General features: G+C 44.2%; 2 protein-coding genes across 6 annotated transcripts in view; one reads left to right on the plus strand and one right to left on the minus strand.

Annotated features, from left to right (window-relative positions):
• Nucleotides 1-3,606, plus strand: part of LOC109483676 (cilia- and flagella-associated protein 61-like) — a 14,158-nt gene extending 10,552 nt beyond the window's left edge. The window contains exons 29-35 of the mRNA XM_019786712.1: nt 4-15; nt 239-315; nt 510-611; nt 759-862; nt 1,136-1,226; nt 1,348-1,407; nt 1,674-3,606. Coding sequence (XP_019642271.1) covers nt 4-15; nt 239-315; nt 510-611; nt 759-862; nt 1,136-1,226; nt 1,348-1,407; nt 1,674-1,814 — 587 coding nt within the window. The 3' untranslated portion in view covers nt 1,815-3,606. The remainder of the gene's footprint in view (nt 1-3; nt 16-238; nt 316-509; nt 612-758; nt 863-1,135; nt 1,227-1,347; nt 1,408-1,673) is intronic.
• The window catches only part of LOC109483738 (kinesin-like protein KIF26A), a 36,333-nt gene continuing 20,442 nt past the window's right edge, over nt 2,540-18,430 (minus strand). For all 5 annotated transcript variants that reach the window (XM_019786807.1, XM_019786808.1, XM_019786809.1 and 2 more), the window contains 11 exons: nt 17,879-17,972; nt 15,389-15,586; nt 14,984-15,051; nt 14,678-14,780; nt 14,107-14,196; nt 13,553-13,703; nt 13,259-13,421; nt 9,784-13,069; nt 8,753-8,943; nt 5,567-5,717; nt 2,540-4,535 (listed from right to left, as the gene is read on the minus strand). In XM_019786807.1, the coding sequence (XP_019642366.1) occupies nt 4,396-4,535; nt 5,567-5,717; nt 8,753-8,943; nt 9,784-13,069; nt 13,259-13,421; nt 13,553-13,703; nt 14,107-14,196; nt 14,678-14,780; nt 14,984-15,051; nt 15,389-15,586; nt 17,879-17,972 (4,635 nt within the window). In that variant the 3' untranslated portion in view covers nt 2,540-4,395. The remainder of the gene's footprint in view (nt 4,536-5,566; nt 5,718-8,752; nt 8,944-9,783; nt 13,070-13,258; nt 13,422-13,552; nt 13,704-14,106; nt 14,197-14,677; nt 14,781-14,983; nt 15,052-15,388; nt 15,587-17,878; nt 17,973-18,430) is intronic.

The raw sequence follows: 18,430 nt of genomic DNA on the forward strand, positions 1-18,430 counted from the left end.
CAGCTGTTCTGCCAGGTATGTCATCTTAATCATGTCTCCAACTATTAAAAACTTTGTTACTTAAACACAAGGGAGTGAATATTATTTGTGTGTGTGTGGGTGTGTGTGGGTGTGGGCATCTGTCTGTCTGTGTTTCAGGCATTCCCAACTTACCCAATGTTTCCATATATCCTCATTGCTTCCAATCTTGAAGAATGGCTTGTCTGATGAATTTGTATGTGTTCCTTCTTTTCTCCAGGGGGAGTAAACTATGTACATGTGGGCAAACCCAACGTGAAGGTGTCTCTGGACACGTACATGTCATCTGGTGACTATGTAAGTTTTTTGCTGTTTCTCTTATGTGTATCTATATTAACTACAAATACGGACATGTGAAAGGCTCATAATCATAACACTGGCCACATACTGTAAATGTAGACTTAGTTATAAACTTTTAGACTTACTCATAAACTTTAAAATGTAGACTAAAGCCTACTCATAAACTTTACTGATGACCAAGTTTGTTTCAGGGGAGAGAACTGATCACAGGCAGCGTGGAGGGAGGTGACTTCTTCCGCCTTCACATCAACCAGTACAGAACAGTGGAGACCATCACCTGCTACTCCAAACAGGTTTGTTGTTTGCTTTTTTATTGTATAACTGGTATGTTGGCCACATAGTTGTGCAAGCGACTAAAACAGGGCGTCAAGTCGTCTTCAAGCTGCTTGTGTTTATTTTAATTGCCACACAGCTAATCTGTTTTAATCCCCCCCCCCCAGCCAATCGAGAACACCAACCTGATCTGTCTGTACGGAGTCCACGAGCGCTACCTGAACAACCTGGTCTCCCGCTTTGACGAGGGTCTCATCAAGGACTTCTACAGGTAGGCCATGTCTTAAAGATCTAAGTAATGACTTCTACAAGTGATTAATGTCTTAAAAGATATTTAAAGCAAAGACTTCTACAGATGGATTGTTTTAAAGAATAGATACTACCAGTAAAACTCATATCAGTTATTCTTGTCATAAAGGATATGTGGGACCAAGGGCCTTCTACTTTTTCTTTTTTTCCTGTTTTTTCTTTTCTTTTCCATTTTGAAATCTCCAAGGTTTGGAATTGAACGAGTCTTAAACAAGTTTGTCCCTGTATTTTACAGTTACTTCCAGGAGCCATGGTGCCTGGCGATCTTCCACGACCGCTTTTCAGACTTCCGACACGAAGTGCGAGAAATCTTGCTCAACAGACCGGTGGGTGTTGCTGGAACTTGAGAGATATCTACATGTACATATTGCATTGGTCAAAATTAGCTTCAGATTGTGAAGTACTTGGGATTCCTGTGAACTTAAAGTGATTTTTTGTGCCTTACAGACAACAGATGAGGAGTCACTGGAGGAACAAGTCCGACAGATGATCGATGAGGACCTGGTGGTAAGCAGCTCCTGCCTTGTACAAAAGCAAAACAAATAATGAAAACCATCCAAATGTTGTCCGTAAACATTCACCAACAACCAACAAAATCTGATGAAAATTGGACACTTGGACACAAAGATAGATTTATTTAAGTTTCTTTTTTCAAATAGCCCTCAGGGTTTTTGCGTATCATACATTCCTTTGTTTAATCTTTAAGTCTATGATGCCAATTAACAACATATTCCTTTCACTTACATGTACCATGTTGAAATCTTTTACCCTAGTTGAGTAAAGAGCAGAGACGTCACCTGGTGGACAACTTTAAGGACTCGGGAGCCAAGCGGTCGGTGGAGACGAGACTCCTGAGTTACCTGAGCTACAACTATTACCACCTGCCCATGTACGCCAAGCCTGGCATGGTGTGAGACCTCGACTAGAAACACCTGGTGTGAGACCACCTCTAGAAACACCTAGTGTTGTTAGCCCTTAGGATTATTATTCAGAAATGTCTATATCGTTGTGTATATTTGTCGGTATTTCTGTAACCTTGCATTTGTGGCTAATGCCATTCTTCTTATCTTTAAAACTCACCCTACCAAATTAAGATAGAGGGTAAAACCTAAGCTTCCAGCTTAAATAACTCAGATGATTCATTCCAAGAGGATGGTGACTCAAATCCAGACTTTTTAAAAATGTAACGATCAATGGAATGCCATCTTACAGATTCCTCTCTTATTTCCAAGGTCAATGGAGAAGTTATAATTTTGGTGTAATTATGATAATGCAGTTTATGAATAAGATGCTTTTTTAAGACTTACGATGGACAGATCCATTTGTTTAGCCCTAAACTGTAAATGTGAGATTGAGTTTGTAATATATAGCAAGCTGTGACCTGTATGTTTGTGGCATTGAGAACTAAGTATTTAGACTGCTGAACCCTGTGCATCTGCACTGTTTGATGCCTTGTATGAGCACTAATGTTTACTCTGAAAGATTTGTACAGCACTGATGAAATAAAGAATTACAACAAAGATGCAAACAGAACTTGGCGTTTTGAGAATCCAACATAGAATTTTACCAAATTAAAACTGACATGTTACACCTTTCATTAAGTATTACTAACACAAACAAAACTGCAAAGCGAAGGTTGTGAAGTATACTTGTATTTTAATGATGTATATAGTGCCTTCTGACATCTCAATGACTTCCATCTGCAAAGGTTTACAAGTCATCCAACAGACTGTGTTAGTCTTGTTTACAGTCCAAGGCTCTCTTCAAACAACAAAACCAAAGTACATAGCTTTCATTAAATATTAACGTCAAAAGAACGTCATAGCATGACTGATTGTACAAAAGGGATTTCAAGATCTTTAAATACAAAAATTAGATTAAAAGGCAAAAATTTGTGGGTAAAAATACTTAGGTCTATATATAAAAGGTGGGTACACTAATAAAGTGTCGCTATGCTACAGATGACATATGGTACAGTGTCCCATCTGTGCAGTGCTGTTATAAAATGCTTTAAAAACAAGCATTCTGAGGTAAGGATAAACAAACACTTAAGCCATACAGACACTGTCAACAGCGGTAGATATACACGTTAAAAACATGCTGTATAGCCTTATCATAGCCATGTGTATGAGGATCAATTCTGATGCATTAAACAATCTTAATACCATACATTTCCACAGGTATGAGATACAGCAAGCACTTCAAATTCCTTTACATTTACATTATGTGTAAAAACAGTTCAGGGAATTCATCCTGTCAAAATCCACTTTAACCAGATTTGAGAAGCTGTATAAAAACCTGTAAAACTGCAAGAAAAACTTGCATAGGTTAAAAAGGAGCCCAAATTGGGCTTCGTGATTCTGTTTGTAATTGTTTGGCCTGGAGTTGATGATGTGCAATCATCAGGGCATGATCAGAATAATGTTAGGTAAGCTAAGGTAAACACACATGGTACACAACAGCACATCACAGCCATCTATGGCTGAGTATAGTGGACAAAATACTGGCCTTCCTTCCTCCACAAATCACACCTATTTCTTCTGATGACGATCACTCGCCATTTCTTGTCCAACATTGTGATTGTGCTTTTCAATTTGCACACACCTAGAGCTATGCAGTAATCAATGACATTCATCGATCAGTTGATATGGCTCACAAACCATAATTAAATGTTGATAGCATCAAGCAAGAAATGTTGTAAAGTTGCCAAAAAAAAAAAAGAGAAGAAAACACATACAATAACATAGCCTTGCTATCGCTACATTTTACTTTAGGGCACATACAATATGTTTAGCTGCTACAAAAATAATACATTTATATGTACATGTTATTTCCACTTTTCCTCATTTTTTCATGTTCCTATATGATGCGTCCTGGGTATGTGGCCCTCCCGTTAACACTTGGCAACAACAATCACTTGTGTACAAATTACAGGCACAAATTCTGCCCCAGTGGATTACTGTTTACCGAACGAACGTCAGGCCTTATTAAAGAAAGAAACAACAACAAGAAACAGCACCATGAACAGTTTTCAAACAGCACCTGCAGTTCAACAACAATGAGACAGGGGACTCCCTTCAAACTCACAAACACTGCTGGCTGTGCTGCAGTTCAGGCCTTTTTTCTGCAGGACTGCAGTCACACATTTACAATTTTTACAAGATGGGTACTTACATTTACATTACAAGCGGTTTCATATCTTGGTTTCTTACAATGTTCCACACACGAGTGTTGGACAGGGAAAGACCCCAGCCAGAGCGATGTACACAGTTTCATTCCAGGATAAAATCAGAAAAGTACATTTCCTATCACTTAGACTCTACTTATACTCATGCTTGTTTGCGTTAAAGTGCACGAGTGCTTCCTTCCCAGTTTATGTCCCTGTAATACTTCATCCTCAGGACATACTAACTTTCTTACAAATAAACTCAAATCTTTGTACAGGTGTTAAAAACAGGAGCCCCGACATGACGAGTCAAACAACCCGTCTCCCTTCTAGATCTTGACGTCGAAGCATGTAACCATCATGATGTGTGACTTGCAGACGTTGACTCGTTTTTCCAGCCGCTCAGTTTCGTCTTCCAAGGCCTCTAGGTAGTTGGGGTCGTCCCAGTCCATCTCTTCTTCTACTTTACCTGGGAAAAAAAGGAGGCAACATTAGCATGAAAATTCATCCGTGTCAGTTGTTTTGACATAGTAGTAGACATACAACTTTGTTCCGACACAAAAAATTAAGAATCAATGACGTCATGATGAGTCTATATTAGTCCCTTGGTCTATAATAAATACCCGGGATAGCTATAATAGTTGGGAGGTCTCTAACTCCAGACATACTAGCCTAAGACCTGTCTGTAGAAAACGGAATCCCCAGTTATCCACTTGGTCCCTGCTTGGTTGGGAGGATTTAGGAAAAGGTTCGGGTTGCCAGGCGACATGGCGGCTTGGAATCCCGCACCATGCAACTTCTCGCCTCCTACCTAATCTGCCCAATTTTCTGTCTGGTGCAAAGAAGAGAAACAACCTGTAATTTAGCCCCTTGTTGAAACTGCCTGCCCATTTTCTGTTCAAACATCCAGGTTCGGACGTTTTGAAGGTAATAAGGTCGCAGTCTTCATGGATTATAGGGTAATGTAATTATATTGAACTTTGTGCCAGCCACATCCAAATAGTTGGAGAGGGTTAATTTTAAGGTTATTCACAAGTGCAAAGCAAGCAAGGCTATATACACAGTACCCCAGCTGTGACCAAGCTTCAGGCACAGGTTTGCGTTGGTTCAGTTACGACCAAACAAAACCAACTGACTGGGTCATGGGAAAGCCTTTCTCAATGGCCTATTAAAAACACGCAGAGTGGGATCTATGCACACAACTATGCAAAGAATTCTGACGCTTATATTGTAGACATGGCTCAAGAAGTGACCCTTACACTAGTTACAGCTGGTACAGGGGGAAAGTTACATCACACCAAATGTCCAGGGCAAGCTTTTAACAACACTATTACATGGTACCTATGGTGACCACTTACACAAATTCAATCCCACCATACAGGGAACCTTGTTATTACACCACTGGCTAAATGGCTAAAGAAGTAAACTTACTGGAATTATTCAAGGGAAAGTTAAACCACTGTGAATGGCTGCTAGGTATGGTAAGTAGGGTCGACTTACAATCAAAATTCCACTTCTTGCTGTCGATCATGAGTCGCTTCTTGGCCAGTGACAGTTCTTCCTTCAACTCCTGCTGTCTCCGGCGGAGCTCGGTGACTTTAGCGTTCCGTCGCTCCATCGCTCGGGTCTTTGCGTTAAACTGTGTTCCTCCCTGTAGACAAAGCAACAACATAAGGAGAGGTCAGGCTACTGTTCTGAAAATACTAGACTGTGATATTATCAAGCCTTTTAATCCACATAAAGATTGAGCTTTCCCAACAGGCAGCTCTGACTGAGGAATGGCTGTCACAATGTCCCACATATGCCACAATTGGCAAGCCAGGACAATCTGTCAAGAAAGATGCACTACCTGCTCTGTAACACAGCGAAATGGATTCCTGAGTTCAGATTTAGAGGAGGAAAGATGACGGTGCATACTCTCAGCAGCTCAGGCCTGGCTTCGAATGAGGAAACTAATCAGAGAGTCCCACTTCAGATCCCTCTTTTTAATCAAATCGGGCCATGTTATTGCAGTTTTTCCATACCAATGCAACGAGGGTCCCCGCACACAACAGGCCAGGGAAAGTCACCAATTACACCCGCCCACTTCACAATGGAGCCGACTATTGTCATGCAGGAGAGGCTGGCAGACTTAATTAATCATGTCAGAAACTGGGAGGTGACCCCAGATTAGGAGCCAGCACACATCTGGGTCTCCCACTCTCTACAATGGGAAAACACGAAATCCCCGCACTGCCCCGACTGGTGGTTTTGACTAATTGGGATGAAAATTGAGCTGACTGCACCGGAAGGGCAGGGTCAAGTGCAAGTAGTACAGGGCAGGAGCAACACTATTGAGGTGATGGACTGGGATGATTCTGTACAAGTCTGTAAGGGACGAGGACACAAGTACAAAGAAAATAATAGTGGGAATGCACTATAGCATTGGTTCCTGAAGGGAGGCATAATGTTTGATACAGATAATAATACAACACTATAGATATTCTGGTGTCTCAGCCATTTTGACATTTATTGTTTTTATGTTCATATTCAAATTCAGCACAATTTGTGTACTAATCTGAGACCCATCTTATTGGTGCAGCCCAACGAGCTCATTTCACAGGGACAACAGATGTCAGATGGGATGAACCCACTGATATTCAGGTGTCACGTTTCATCAACTGCAAACATGATTTCCCCTCGGATTAATATCATGCCAGTAATTATGTTGATGACTTATTTATTTTCTGCTAGAAAAAGTGCAGAATGCGGAACCTGGTCATCAATGTATCAGCTGGCCTGATCTATCTTGTACGTCAAAGATAAACACTAACTGATAGTTTCAGAGTGGACATTTGATACCTGCTCTTAGATGATTCCAAAATATTTTGCATACACTGATACGGAGATCTCATTTTTCAAAGCCTCCACTATCAAAAATTCTAGCAATGGTCATTTTCTGAAAGCAATCATCATGGCAACTTTACAAACACACTTCGCAAATTACATGTACTTACTTCCTGCAAATCCTGCTATGTATTGGGAGCAATGCAAAAAGAATGGAACCATTACATGTTTCTGTGTAACATGTCACTTTGCTCCTTCACTGCCCTTGTAGTTGCATTACACACTACCTTGTTTGAGGAGGCTGCTATATTTGGATCATCCCTAAAAATTGCTGGGTCAAAGATCACCATGGTGACAACCCTTCTAAAGGAGTTATCACAATAAAAGTTAACGACCTTGTTGGCAAGTGTCAACTAATTAGCGCAAAAGTGCGTGTGATTGGCCTGGGTTGCCAGGGGCGATAGCAAAGGGGTATGTGTCGGCTGGGTGGTCAATTTATATCCATGTCATCAGCCAGGGAAAAGTGTCTGCATACCCTGCATAGTTCTGTCAGTGAAAGGCAATTGGCATGACCATGCAGGCACTTCAGAGTATGCACTCTTACGGATTGGGAATGTGCAAATCTGTATTGTACAGTACTACTAGCTCGTAACACAACATGTCACTGGTTCAGGGGACCAGGGCTGGTGGACATGGTTGAAAATGGCTCTTGCCACACGGTTTCGGGCTACCTTTTCAGTATTGGAGGGGGAAAAGGGCACCTGCTATCTCCAAAACTTCTACATGAAGAATGAAAAAGTCAAAAGGAAAAGAAAAAGATGAAAGTCATCAAATAATACTTGCATCTTTTTGCTCTCAGGTGTCAGACCAAAGCAGTTTTTGGACAGACTGTAAAAAGTTATGAGATGCAGATCATATATCTAGGACAGGAAAAAACAAAACTAGACACAAGTGACTAATTTGGCCCGGCCCGAGTCTGTACCTTATCAGCATACATAGAGTGTGTCTGGTTAGGGAGATGTTTACTTTCTACAGGTTCAAGTTTATCTTTCCTGCCACTTGTTGTGATGTAGGAGACTGGGGTCTCGAACAATCAAAGGAAGGGGGTAGGAGGAATTTGGCACACCTTGGAGGAGGGTAGAGGTCTTGCGAGGTTAAGATCTGGTTAAACACCTCAAGCATGTCTGAGTACTGTGCACACCAGGGCTTGGTCAATCAACTGAAGCTATCTTTGCCAACTTTATCAGACACAGGTCCTGCCAGTGCCACTGGCAAAAATGCAAAACTGAAGAACCCATTTGTCTACCAGTTCTCCATTGGTTATGGATTTAGGTAGCAGGGAACACAGAGCAGAACTGTCAGAGTTGACTGTGGTAGGTTTGATGGATAGAAAGAGAGGGAAAAGAGACAGACAATTGTAAAAGGGGCTTTACAATAGACAGATAATAACAATGGCTTGAAAGGGAAATATTGTAAAGGGAGTGTTTGCGCATTAAAAAGGTCCTACAGACCACCAACGTCAAGGATTACTGTCCTATCCATGGGATAAAACAGAATCCTCAGAAATGACCGACTCCTACTTCTGATAGCAAACAATCTCAAGGCCATTGTCCTGGGCTATTACTAGATCAGACCTTGCACCTTGGCCAGTGAGCCTTGTCAAAATGAAAGATAGTGCGTTCAGAATATCCACTATCTTATTAGAATATCAAGTGCAAAACTGAAGGGAAAGTCAACCTCAGTTTTCAGGAAGTGTAAGAAAAAAACCATTTATTCCCCCAGATTTCATTGGCTCTTAAACTCAGACAAAAAATTAAGACAAGCCCCTCCAAAATAGACAAACAAAATAGTCCAGCCTACCTCTCCTCCATCCAGCCGTCTCTTTGCCAGTCTCTCAATGTCGTCCACTTCGTACACCTTCAGTTCCACCATGTCGTGCTGAGGTCTGTCTCCTGGGCGCACGTCCACCCACTTGGGCGAGCCCAGCGCTTTCCTGGACAGGGAAGGGCTGTCTGACGGACGTGGGGGGACCATACGCCGATTTCTGGAACCTAGAAAGAAAACAAACCACAATTTAGCCTGTTTTCATATTTTCCATTCAATGGTGAAAAGACGCTTCAGAACAGTTGGGAGCAATGCTCTAGTTGTACGTCAAGTAATAGTGGTGACCAATCAGCATACAGAAAAATCCTCTTCCTGCTTTCTGACCAGCTTGACCAGACAGCAGAGACAGGAATAGCCTTACAGGTTGAAGGAAATGTTAATTTGATGGGTGGTCTACGCTACACGGGCTTCTTGGAAGTATCCTCTGCCAACTGGCAACCTGTTATTACATGTCCCTACCTCCGGTCCTTTCAGCCCTGTCCACACCCCACCCTCCCCATAAACCAACCTAATTGTGTCAATCATCCCGACACTGGCTGACAGGCCGCTGTTGCTAGGCTTTCAGCAAATATGGTCAAGATGGCATAGTTAGTTTTAAACTGGCGTAATCCCATCAAAGTAAGTGAAGATCCCTGAGGTGCCATGAAAATCTCCTGGTCTGTAAGTGCTGGCAGGCACACTTTTATGTGTGTTGAAAGAAGCTCTAGTTTCAACAGCTTGCAAAATGTGATGCTCAGAGAGCAAGTGTCTGGTACATTTTGTACCAAGTGTCTATAAAGCACTGGTTACTTGACATTTTGATCACTGGGAATTTTGACTCTCTCACAAATTTCTCAGGTCAAATAAACATTTTCCTCACTATAAATTGTTATGGCTGTCATTATCCAAGATGAAATTTAGGACTGTCTGATTTACAAACTTAGTGGTTCATTGGTCAAGCACACACCAGTAACCTCAGTGCAGATAGCAGGATTGTGAGAGGAAGAGAAAGAACAGGCCTGGCTCACCTTGTGCCAATCGTTTCTTCAGGTTCCTGGAGGTTTTGATACGGCCAGAGGAGCTTTCACTCATCGAGTCGTGGTTGGACGAAGCACTTCCTGTTGCCTCGCTGTCACGCATCATGCTCTCGTAGCCGCTGCTGGCACCGCTGGCAGAGTTGAGGACGCTGGGCTTCATGGGAGGGGGGATGTCACCACTGAGGATGGAGCTGGCATCACTACCATGCCCACTACTCGAGCGGTGGGAGGGTCTGGGTGCTGTTACTGTGGAGTAGGGAGACACCAGGTTCATGGGCTTCGGCGACTTCTCGTCACCAATCTGGATCCCACTGTCGTTACCACTGTCAGAGTCCGTGGACAACCGAATTTTGGCCGGGCTTTCCTTGGACAGTTCAGACACCCTCGTGTTGTTGACTTTCGAAGCAGAGTCCTTCCGAGAGGGGAGGTTGGCCGTCCTGCTCTGCAGTGCCTGTGTTGCCTTCTGCCCTGTTCTACCGCTCGTGGTGGAGGCTTTGCCAGACGAGCTGCCTGCCTTGCCAGCAGGCTGCTGGGCTGACCTGTTGGAGGGCTGGAATGACTGGAGCGAAGACTTGCTGGATGAAGATGGGAGGGGCTTTCCTGACCGAGCGCTGCTGGGAACAGGCAACTTGGAACCTGCCTTGGCCGGCTTTGCAGAAACGTTTCCTGCAGACAGTCCACTGGTGCTGGCTGATCGTGAGGGTAACCTGTTTTTCGCAGAGACAGCATCTCTGGCAGAGGACATGCTGGCTTTCGAGGAGGCACTTCCAGATCGCAATCTGGCATCACCGAGGCTGCTGATTCGAGGAGGCTTGGGCGGCTTTTGCTCTGCTTTTGGAGCTGATTTTGCAGCAGATCTGGAGGATGAGGTAGAGCATGGAACCCACGACACAGGGCTGCTGCTGGATGACGGTTTGGGCAGCTGGCTTGGCTTTGGGGGTGGGCTGGGTTTCCCAGGTATTTTTGATGGTGGTGTGATTGGCCTACTGTCCTCCCTTGCTAACCCTGCAGGGGTGGGTCTGCTGAGTTTTGTGAGTTTCGTTGGAGATCCAGGGAGTGAACATGCTGATCCCTTGGGTCGAATGACAGGCCTACTGCCCGGTAACCTCTCACTGGCTGTGCTTCTCGCACCATCTGAATTTGAGCCATCACTAGCAGTTCTTGTGAGAGCTAGCTCCCTTGTTCTGTTTGACCTTACTGACTGTTTGGACAGAGATGAAGAGGAGGGTACTCTACAGATGCTAGCCTCCAACGGTTTGACACTTCCAGTGCTTCCAGCATGAGAACGTGACAGAGCATTCACAGACTTGGGTGTTATTCTGGAATGCACACTTATGTTTGACTTGAGTTCTGTTCGATGTGATGATGACAACTTACTACTCTGTGAGGTAGCATGGTTCCTACTCTGAGCGCTATGGCTTCCGGTACTTCTCAAACTACTACTTGAAGATGTCCTTTTCCCAAGTCTCATGTTCTGTCTCGTATTTGCCACTGACTTGTTGCTCTTGCTCGAACTTTCAGATGGTCTTCTCTCGCCCAGGGAGAAGCTTGCATCGTCGAGAGCTTCCAGTTTTTCCTTTGTTAAGGCGGTGACGTTTGTTGGTGGTGTGTAGGTTGCTCTGAGTGAAACCTGAGCGTTGGGAGGGGGTGGGGGTACATACAGCTCAATAGAGTCCTGACTGAGCATGCTCAGCGGGCGGGATTCGGGCAACACCACCTTAGTGGAACTGACACTGTCCTCGCTGACCCCACTGACAGGTCTGTCCTTCTTGTCAAATTTCTGCAGGTCGTCGGCATCTCCAAGGTCACTGATAAGGTCTGGAGGTCTGGAAGGAGCACCATCGAACTTTCTCCCCAAGATGTCTGTTGTGGCATCCAGGGGAATGTCATCCTCAAAGGGGAATCGTTCCAACTCACCATCTGGCGAGGTTCTCCCCTCATCCTTCACATCCTCCGTACCATCCAGGAGACTGTTGATGCTGATGCTGTCGAGGGAACACCTGTCGTCTTCCAGCCTCATGGGCAGGTCAGACGACTTGAACACCAAGTCGTGTGGGTTGGCGGGCGGGGAGGGCTTGTTACGACTTTCAACGCGCTTTGTCACCTCTGGCTCCGGTGGTACGGGAAGGTCAGGGGGTTTCGGGAACGACAGGTCAGGAGGTCTGTTCTGTAGGGTGATTGTCCTGGGAGGGGGAACTGGCTTTGGTTTGTTTGATGTTTTTCTCGGAGAAGGTACAGGCTTTGGAGCTGATGCCTCATCTTTGGGTTGTATAGTCTCCTCCATTAAATCCTCTTTAGTCAGAAATGCTTCTAGCTGGGCCAAGGTTTCTGTCAAGGAGTTAGAATCAGATTCTGCAGCTTTTTCTTCATTTGTTGGCTGCTTGGTAGGCGGAGTGAACCCTTCATCGTCACTTTCATCCTCAAACGTTGGCACAATGGAGTAGTACTGGTGCACGTTCCCATTCAGTAGCACAGAGTTGGATTTGTACTCACTGCCATCATCCAGAGAGGACAGCGTCTGCTCCCCGCTGTTCTGGATGTTTGAGATGGATTCAGAGGAGGTGAAGAGATCCTCGTTCTTCAACAAGGAGTCCAGGAACTCAGTGGCTTCGCTGAGAGGCTCGGGAAGAGATGAGGTAGGCTCGGGGAGATCCAAGGGAGGCAATTCTTCCTCAAGATTGTTCTGAGGAGAGGGCGCAGACTCTTCTGGTCTGGAGTCTTTCTCAGCGTCAGCTTCTTCGCAAACGAAGTCATAATCGCTGCCATTGTCCGTGATGGGTTCCAGGACTATGTCCTGCTGTTCCCTGGCAGATTCCTGCTCCATTCTTTCCTCTGCAGGTTTCTCATAAACAAGCTGGCTGGGTTCGTTCTCCTTGTTTTCCTCCTCGATGTACAGGTTTCTCCTGTTCTCTGTGTCAGGGCTGAACAGGGGTGACGATGATGGTGCCGGTTTGCTCTCTGTTTCACAGTCCTCCTCAACGATCTGACATTCTTTTCTCTGCTGCTTATAGTCCCTACGTACGATTGGTACAGTCTCGGGGGGACCCTCGTTGTCTGTCAGCTCTCTGTCGCTCAGCACAGCTCCGTTGGGGCCCACGTAGATGACTGTGTCGCAGGACTGCTCGCTGCTGGAGACGTCGTCCTTGTCACTGATACCAAGGCCTGTCGTGGTGTCTTCCCGGACAGTTTCCGATATGAGTGGCCTAGACGGGCGGAAGTGTGGTCTCCTGATGCGACCCTCCTCACACGAGCTCTCTCCACCAGATGAGCTTGAGTACTGTGAAATGAAAACAATCACATTTCTGGTTTTAGATACTTTCAGCATCTAACTACTTTACATGATCATTACAGCAAGCCTCAAACTGGGACTGAAGCAGTGTTGTGTTTGTCTGTGAATGTGGGAAAGTTTAGGTAGGTCTTGATGACTTTTTTAAACTAATAGTAAACTGATGAAAAGACAGCTCACCTTTGCTTTCTTCTTCCTCATGCGATGTATCCTGGACGCCAGCTGGACGGTCTGGAGGGTCTCGCTGTAGTGGGCCGCCTTGGGAGAGACGTGCGCGAGCATCGTGGTGCGGCAGTTAAGGTTCCCCAAGGACTCGCTAAGGAGCCGGGTGATCTTGCTCTCCCTGTTAGAAAAAGTCAAGACATCTTGTAAGGAACATAGAAGTGAAGAAGTTTGCTTGGTGTCAGTCCTTTATGTACAAGCACTTTATCTGTTGAACTAGTCTAATCAAAATCAGGCAAGAACAGAACTGACCTGTAAGGCACATGCTTGGCTCCATTGACCAGGGCAAGGATGACGTTCCCCAGTGCTGAGAGAGTCAGGGCGACGCTCCCAGAGGCTTTCCCGCTGGACTTCTCTCCGCTGCCGAGATCGATCAGGTGCAACCGGCTTCTTCCACCAGCAACTGAGACAAACAGAAATGTATTAATGTGGAATTTGTAATGTAGAACTTTTGCTCTTTCACCAAGTAAAAGAAATGACCAAGGTAAGTTTTACAAGATGAAACCTCAAACCACATTGGGTTCACTACAGAGATGTTATCTGTTCTTACAGCATATCTACACTTCAATCTATTCTCAACCATAAGTATGGCTCATCAAATGGCATAATTGATAGAAGCAGATGGCTGGGTAACATTGAGTATGGGTCCAACCTTACAGCCCCACCCTCCAGAGACAGGTTCAATGGATGAGTGGATTAAACCTTTCAGTCCAATGTTACACAGCTTGTGTTGTATCTACTGTACAAAACAGGCCCAGGGGCAGTTCACAGCTTATGCAAACCAAAAATCCACCACATTTGCTCACCTCCACCCTTGCCTGACTTGTCGATCCTGTACTGGTAGATGTGCAGGGTGAAGAGGAGATGTGAGTTCCTGTTTTCCTCCTCAGGTTCTTCTGTAACAGGGACACAAACATAACAACTTTAGAAACGACCTCAAACTGGACCCAGAGCAATTAGAGCCTCTACTACAGCAGTATTCTGTCTCATATTACATTAATGCTTGCAAACCTTACAAAAACAATGTTAACCTCCTTGCCCTGGCAGGGGTTACAAAAAGAGACATAGAGACAGATTATTCCAAAAATCCATAAAGATGACAATGTCCAAACAACAAACTAGCAACAAAAGATGTGAACTTCAACCTTGAAGTTGTAACCCTATTTCTGAAAAACACAGCAAAAGAAAAAATGTTCATCATTATTTCAAAGGCCTCAATGTACATATATGTACATTAATGCCCGAACAAAACTAAACATGGTCTGAAATGTGGCGAGAATAACATGACACAACTTGAGTGACACGAGGCTCATCACTTGGTAAATCGGTACATCAATCTCTAGAGGCTAAGTTGTATACAATATTGTTGTCCCAAACCTGTCGTGGGTGTCCTGGCAGTACTCCTGGCAGCTAGGGCGGCATCCAGATAGTAGGCAGCCTTCTCTGCCGTGGGTGCTCTCAGCTCACTCTGGTTCTGAAGCTGGAGAGGAAGACAGAAGAATGTGATCAGGTTTGCATTGATCTGAAGCTGCGATCAATCCCAGCAGGCTGCATGGATGAATATTTCATACATGCTGGCAAATTAAAACTTAGTGTCGCCATCACAATAAGGATTTCATGTATAGGAAGACTAGTAAGGCTTGTATGAAAGTGGTAATATCGCATGGAAAAGATTGATGTTACCTGGATGCCAAAAACAGGATCCTCACAGAGGTAAACACCCGGGGATGTCTCTTTGCTGCCTGTACTTCCTGTGGTCATAAAATATTTTGTGAAAAAAAGAGTTAAAATCATGGTACATTAAAGTAAGAAGCATTCTTCTTGTCAATATAAAGTAAAAGGTACAAGAAATGATTTCTTAAGTCTTGTTGTTATGATGCTATATACTTATTCATGAATTATGAGATAATGTCATTAATTCATCTAGCAGTCAATCCTGCCAATAGTGACCACTCAAGGGACTTTAAGAAAATTGTCACACTAGACAAGTTACCACTATGGATAGGATCCTTCATGCTTCGGTCAATGGGGAAAATCAAAGGGACCACACAAATAGTGAGTGTGATGTGATGTTGTTCTATGACTGACCTGTTGCCTGTTCAGAGAGCAGGTCTCTCAAGTTCTCCTGCTTGCCATACACCTCCACTGCCGACACACGCACCGAGAAGCGAGCTCCCGTCTTCTGCTTCTGCTCGTTGATAAGCCTGAAGAGCCAGGCTATGGAGCTGGGAATGATCCCCAGGCTCTGACTGTCGTCATCGTTTCCAGCCATGGTGTACGTTTTTCCTGTGGAGAAAAATGAATGGCAATCAGAGATGGCAAACTTCACCCCTTGTCCATATTGGCAGACTTCACCAAACATATGGGACTTCTTTAAGGAAGTTAAGTAACTTTTGGTTGCCTCAGGATAGTGAAGCACATTGATTTCAGACAGAGAGCTCCCAGCTGATGTCTCAGTAATCCAATTACCATGCATGATATGTGACGTGATAAGACGTCTAACTAAGTTTCAAATCCTGTGCTAATTCTAGCTGTTTGATGTGTTGCCAGTTCCTAACAGGAGACTTAATGTCACCAGCTAGCTGGTGTGTTACGCCGAAAGGCGGTTATACCGGCTATACAGATACAGATTATTACACAAAGGGGTTATGGAGATAAGGTAGGTGGTTAGTAAACTCCAAGCAGATGTATAAATCCAGTTTTTGCCACATCCTTTTCAATGCTTTTCTAATTGTCACTGCATCATATGAAAACAAGCATCAGAGTGTGTGCAAAACTGGCTGGAGCAAAACACCATGTACAAAAACATCTGCTTGGACATTAGGTGGAGGGGTCTGTAGGGGGCTTCCAAAACAAATAGAGTCGGACCAAAGTAAATTATAGAGAAAAGGTCCAGTGCCCATAGAACAGAGGCGAGGGGTGCTCCTGCCCAGCCGACCGCAGCACCGTCCATCCTACACGCTTCACCACACACAGAATATTGAAGGGAAAATAATCCCACAATCTGTCTCCAATGGGCCATCTTGTACACCCAATCATGTCAGAGTTTGCTCCGACAAGCAACTTTCCGTATGAGGTATTGATTTTGTCCCTCTAGTTAAGCAAGACTGCGTCAGTTTTTCATCTAAACCTGATTGCCGCCTGTTATGAGGACATCTGCACAGCAATTCTGGAAAATCACCACAATTTTTTCTACGCATACATCTTTTCCTGGCATTGCAGTGGACATAGTATGACAACAGAATGTGTGGTAAAATGGGTGTCTACGTCACTTTTTAAAATCAAACATGAGCCTATGATATAACATGTGTTTGCACAAAAATCAAGACAATGTTGTTTGCAGCCCACACCAATGTATCATGCCCATTTTCTTTGACATGTGTGGATCTTTCTTCATTGCAGTATTTCTCTACCGTAACAGCAAATCTAGAATGAGGTGGAACGCTGGGCTTTAGCAGGTCAGGTGCCAACAAAAGGGTAATGCCAATATTTGACTTCTAATCCACAGGGGGGCAGATGTCAGGCTGGACACCCCGCCAAAAAAAGATGTATGGTGCGGTCACAACTGAACACAAAGCTCTTAATGGAAGCAGGGCTGCCCCGCACCCGCCACAAGATTAGGGGGTTGTTGGCCTCGTAATGAAGGGTGATCCCATGGAAAGAGCAGCATGGCTTTGTAAGGCATTGCTTTAAACTGACCACTCTATATCATGCATCCATAATCATATAGAAGAGACGCAATGAATACATTAATCAATTTCAGTGACATGGCATGGCCAACTCTTCCAGTTTTCTTGCATTTATACATTCTTTGAATGTTTAACTGTATACTAGTAATATTTATCTGCTGGTACACTAGTATAAATGAGTTCTTGTGGAAACTGCTCTATCTGTATTATAAGTTCTTCAGATGTGGATTGTTGATGCCGGCTGGCCAGTGTGTAATCCCGTGTCACACACTGTGCTCTTGATTGTATCCTATGATCAGGGAAGCATGACTTTGTCTTGAAACATCTTGTACAAAACAACATCTTAGAAAGACCATCCCTCTCCCAAGAAGTCTTGAGGATTGGAGATTATTGCAGCTACTTCAGTCCATGCACCTGCCAGTCTTGTACTAGCCATTGGTCAGAACATTATTAGCTCATCCCCATAGAGCTGCAGGCCCACCCCGGTCCCCTGGCACACACCTCATTATGAGGTTTAATTTCACAGAAAATGACCACTTGGGTCCACAATGGACCAGTGGGAAGGCTGACTGCACAGCACACCAATACCACACACACCCCAGGTAAATAGCTGTGTTTAAACAAGCTTTTGAATCTGTGTAGCTTCCTTGCAGGTGCCCAGGTGCCCCTACAGCTGACCACTGGACATTTTTCTTTCTTTTTAACCTCCCTGCTGAAGTAGCAGCTGGGAGGAGGTTGCTGTCTGGCACCAAATTTGTACTCATTAGGCAGCAGGGAGATGGTTAAAAGTACAGCTTTTTTTCTATACACTCAGGAGGCTTTAGATGGTAAGCAAGCCACCAGGAGGACGGTAAAAGCAGCTGAGATGCTGTGTGATCATTTCTCTTACCAAGTTTTGAGTGTCCGTAGCAGAAAACACAGCCGTCCGCCCCACCAACTACAGACTGGAGGATGTCAGAGAGTGCTGATGAACACACTTCAACCTAAGGAGGCAACAGAACAAAGTTGGTTATATAACAACTCTATGCAAATGGATGATAAACAGAGATGCTACTACTGGCATTTGTGTTACTGATATGAAATGGCTAGAAGTCAGGAGAACTTCCTTCACTGCACCACTTTAGACTAAAAATTGTGCAGACCCTTTCTTTCCTCCAGGAAAAGTAAATAAATCGAAACTTCCAACAAAACAGGTGCATCTGAGGAAACAATCACAGAATCGTTTACATGGTTTTTGTTTATAATGCAAAACAAAAGACCATTTGATAAACAGCAGCTTGATAATGCCACACTGTGGGGATATTGGAGCAGCAGTAGCCTGGCTAATCCTTGTCCATGTCCAACACAAACTCACAAACAAAAGGCAGGTTTTAAGCAGGTGACTTCAAAAGGGTGCTTACATGGATTTCAATCTCCGGCAAATATTTACCATAACTTGTGA

The sequence above is a fragment of the Branchiostoma belcheri genome, unplaced genomic scaffold, assembly GCF_001625305.1.
Source record: "Branchiostoma belcheri isolate BF01 breed outbred unplaced genomic scaffold, Haploidv18h27 scaffold66, whole genome shotgun sequence".
NCBI classification, from domain to species: domain Eukaryota; kingdom Metazoa; phylum Chordata; class Leptocardii; order Amphioxiformes; family Branchiostomatidae; genus Branchiostoma; species Branchiostoma belcheri.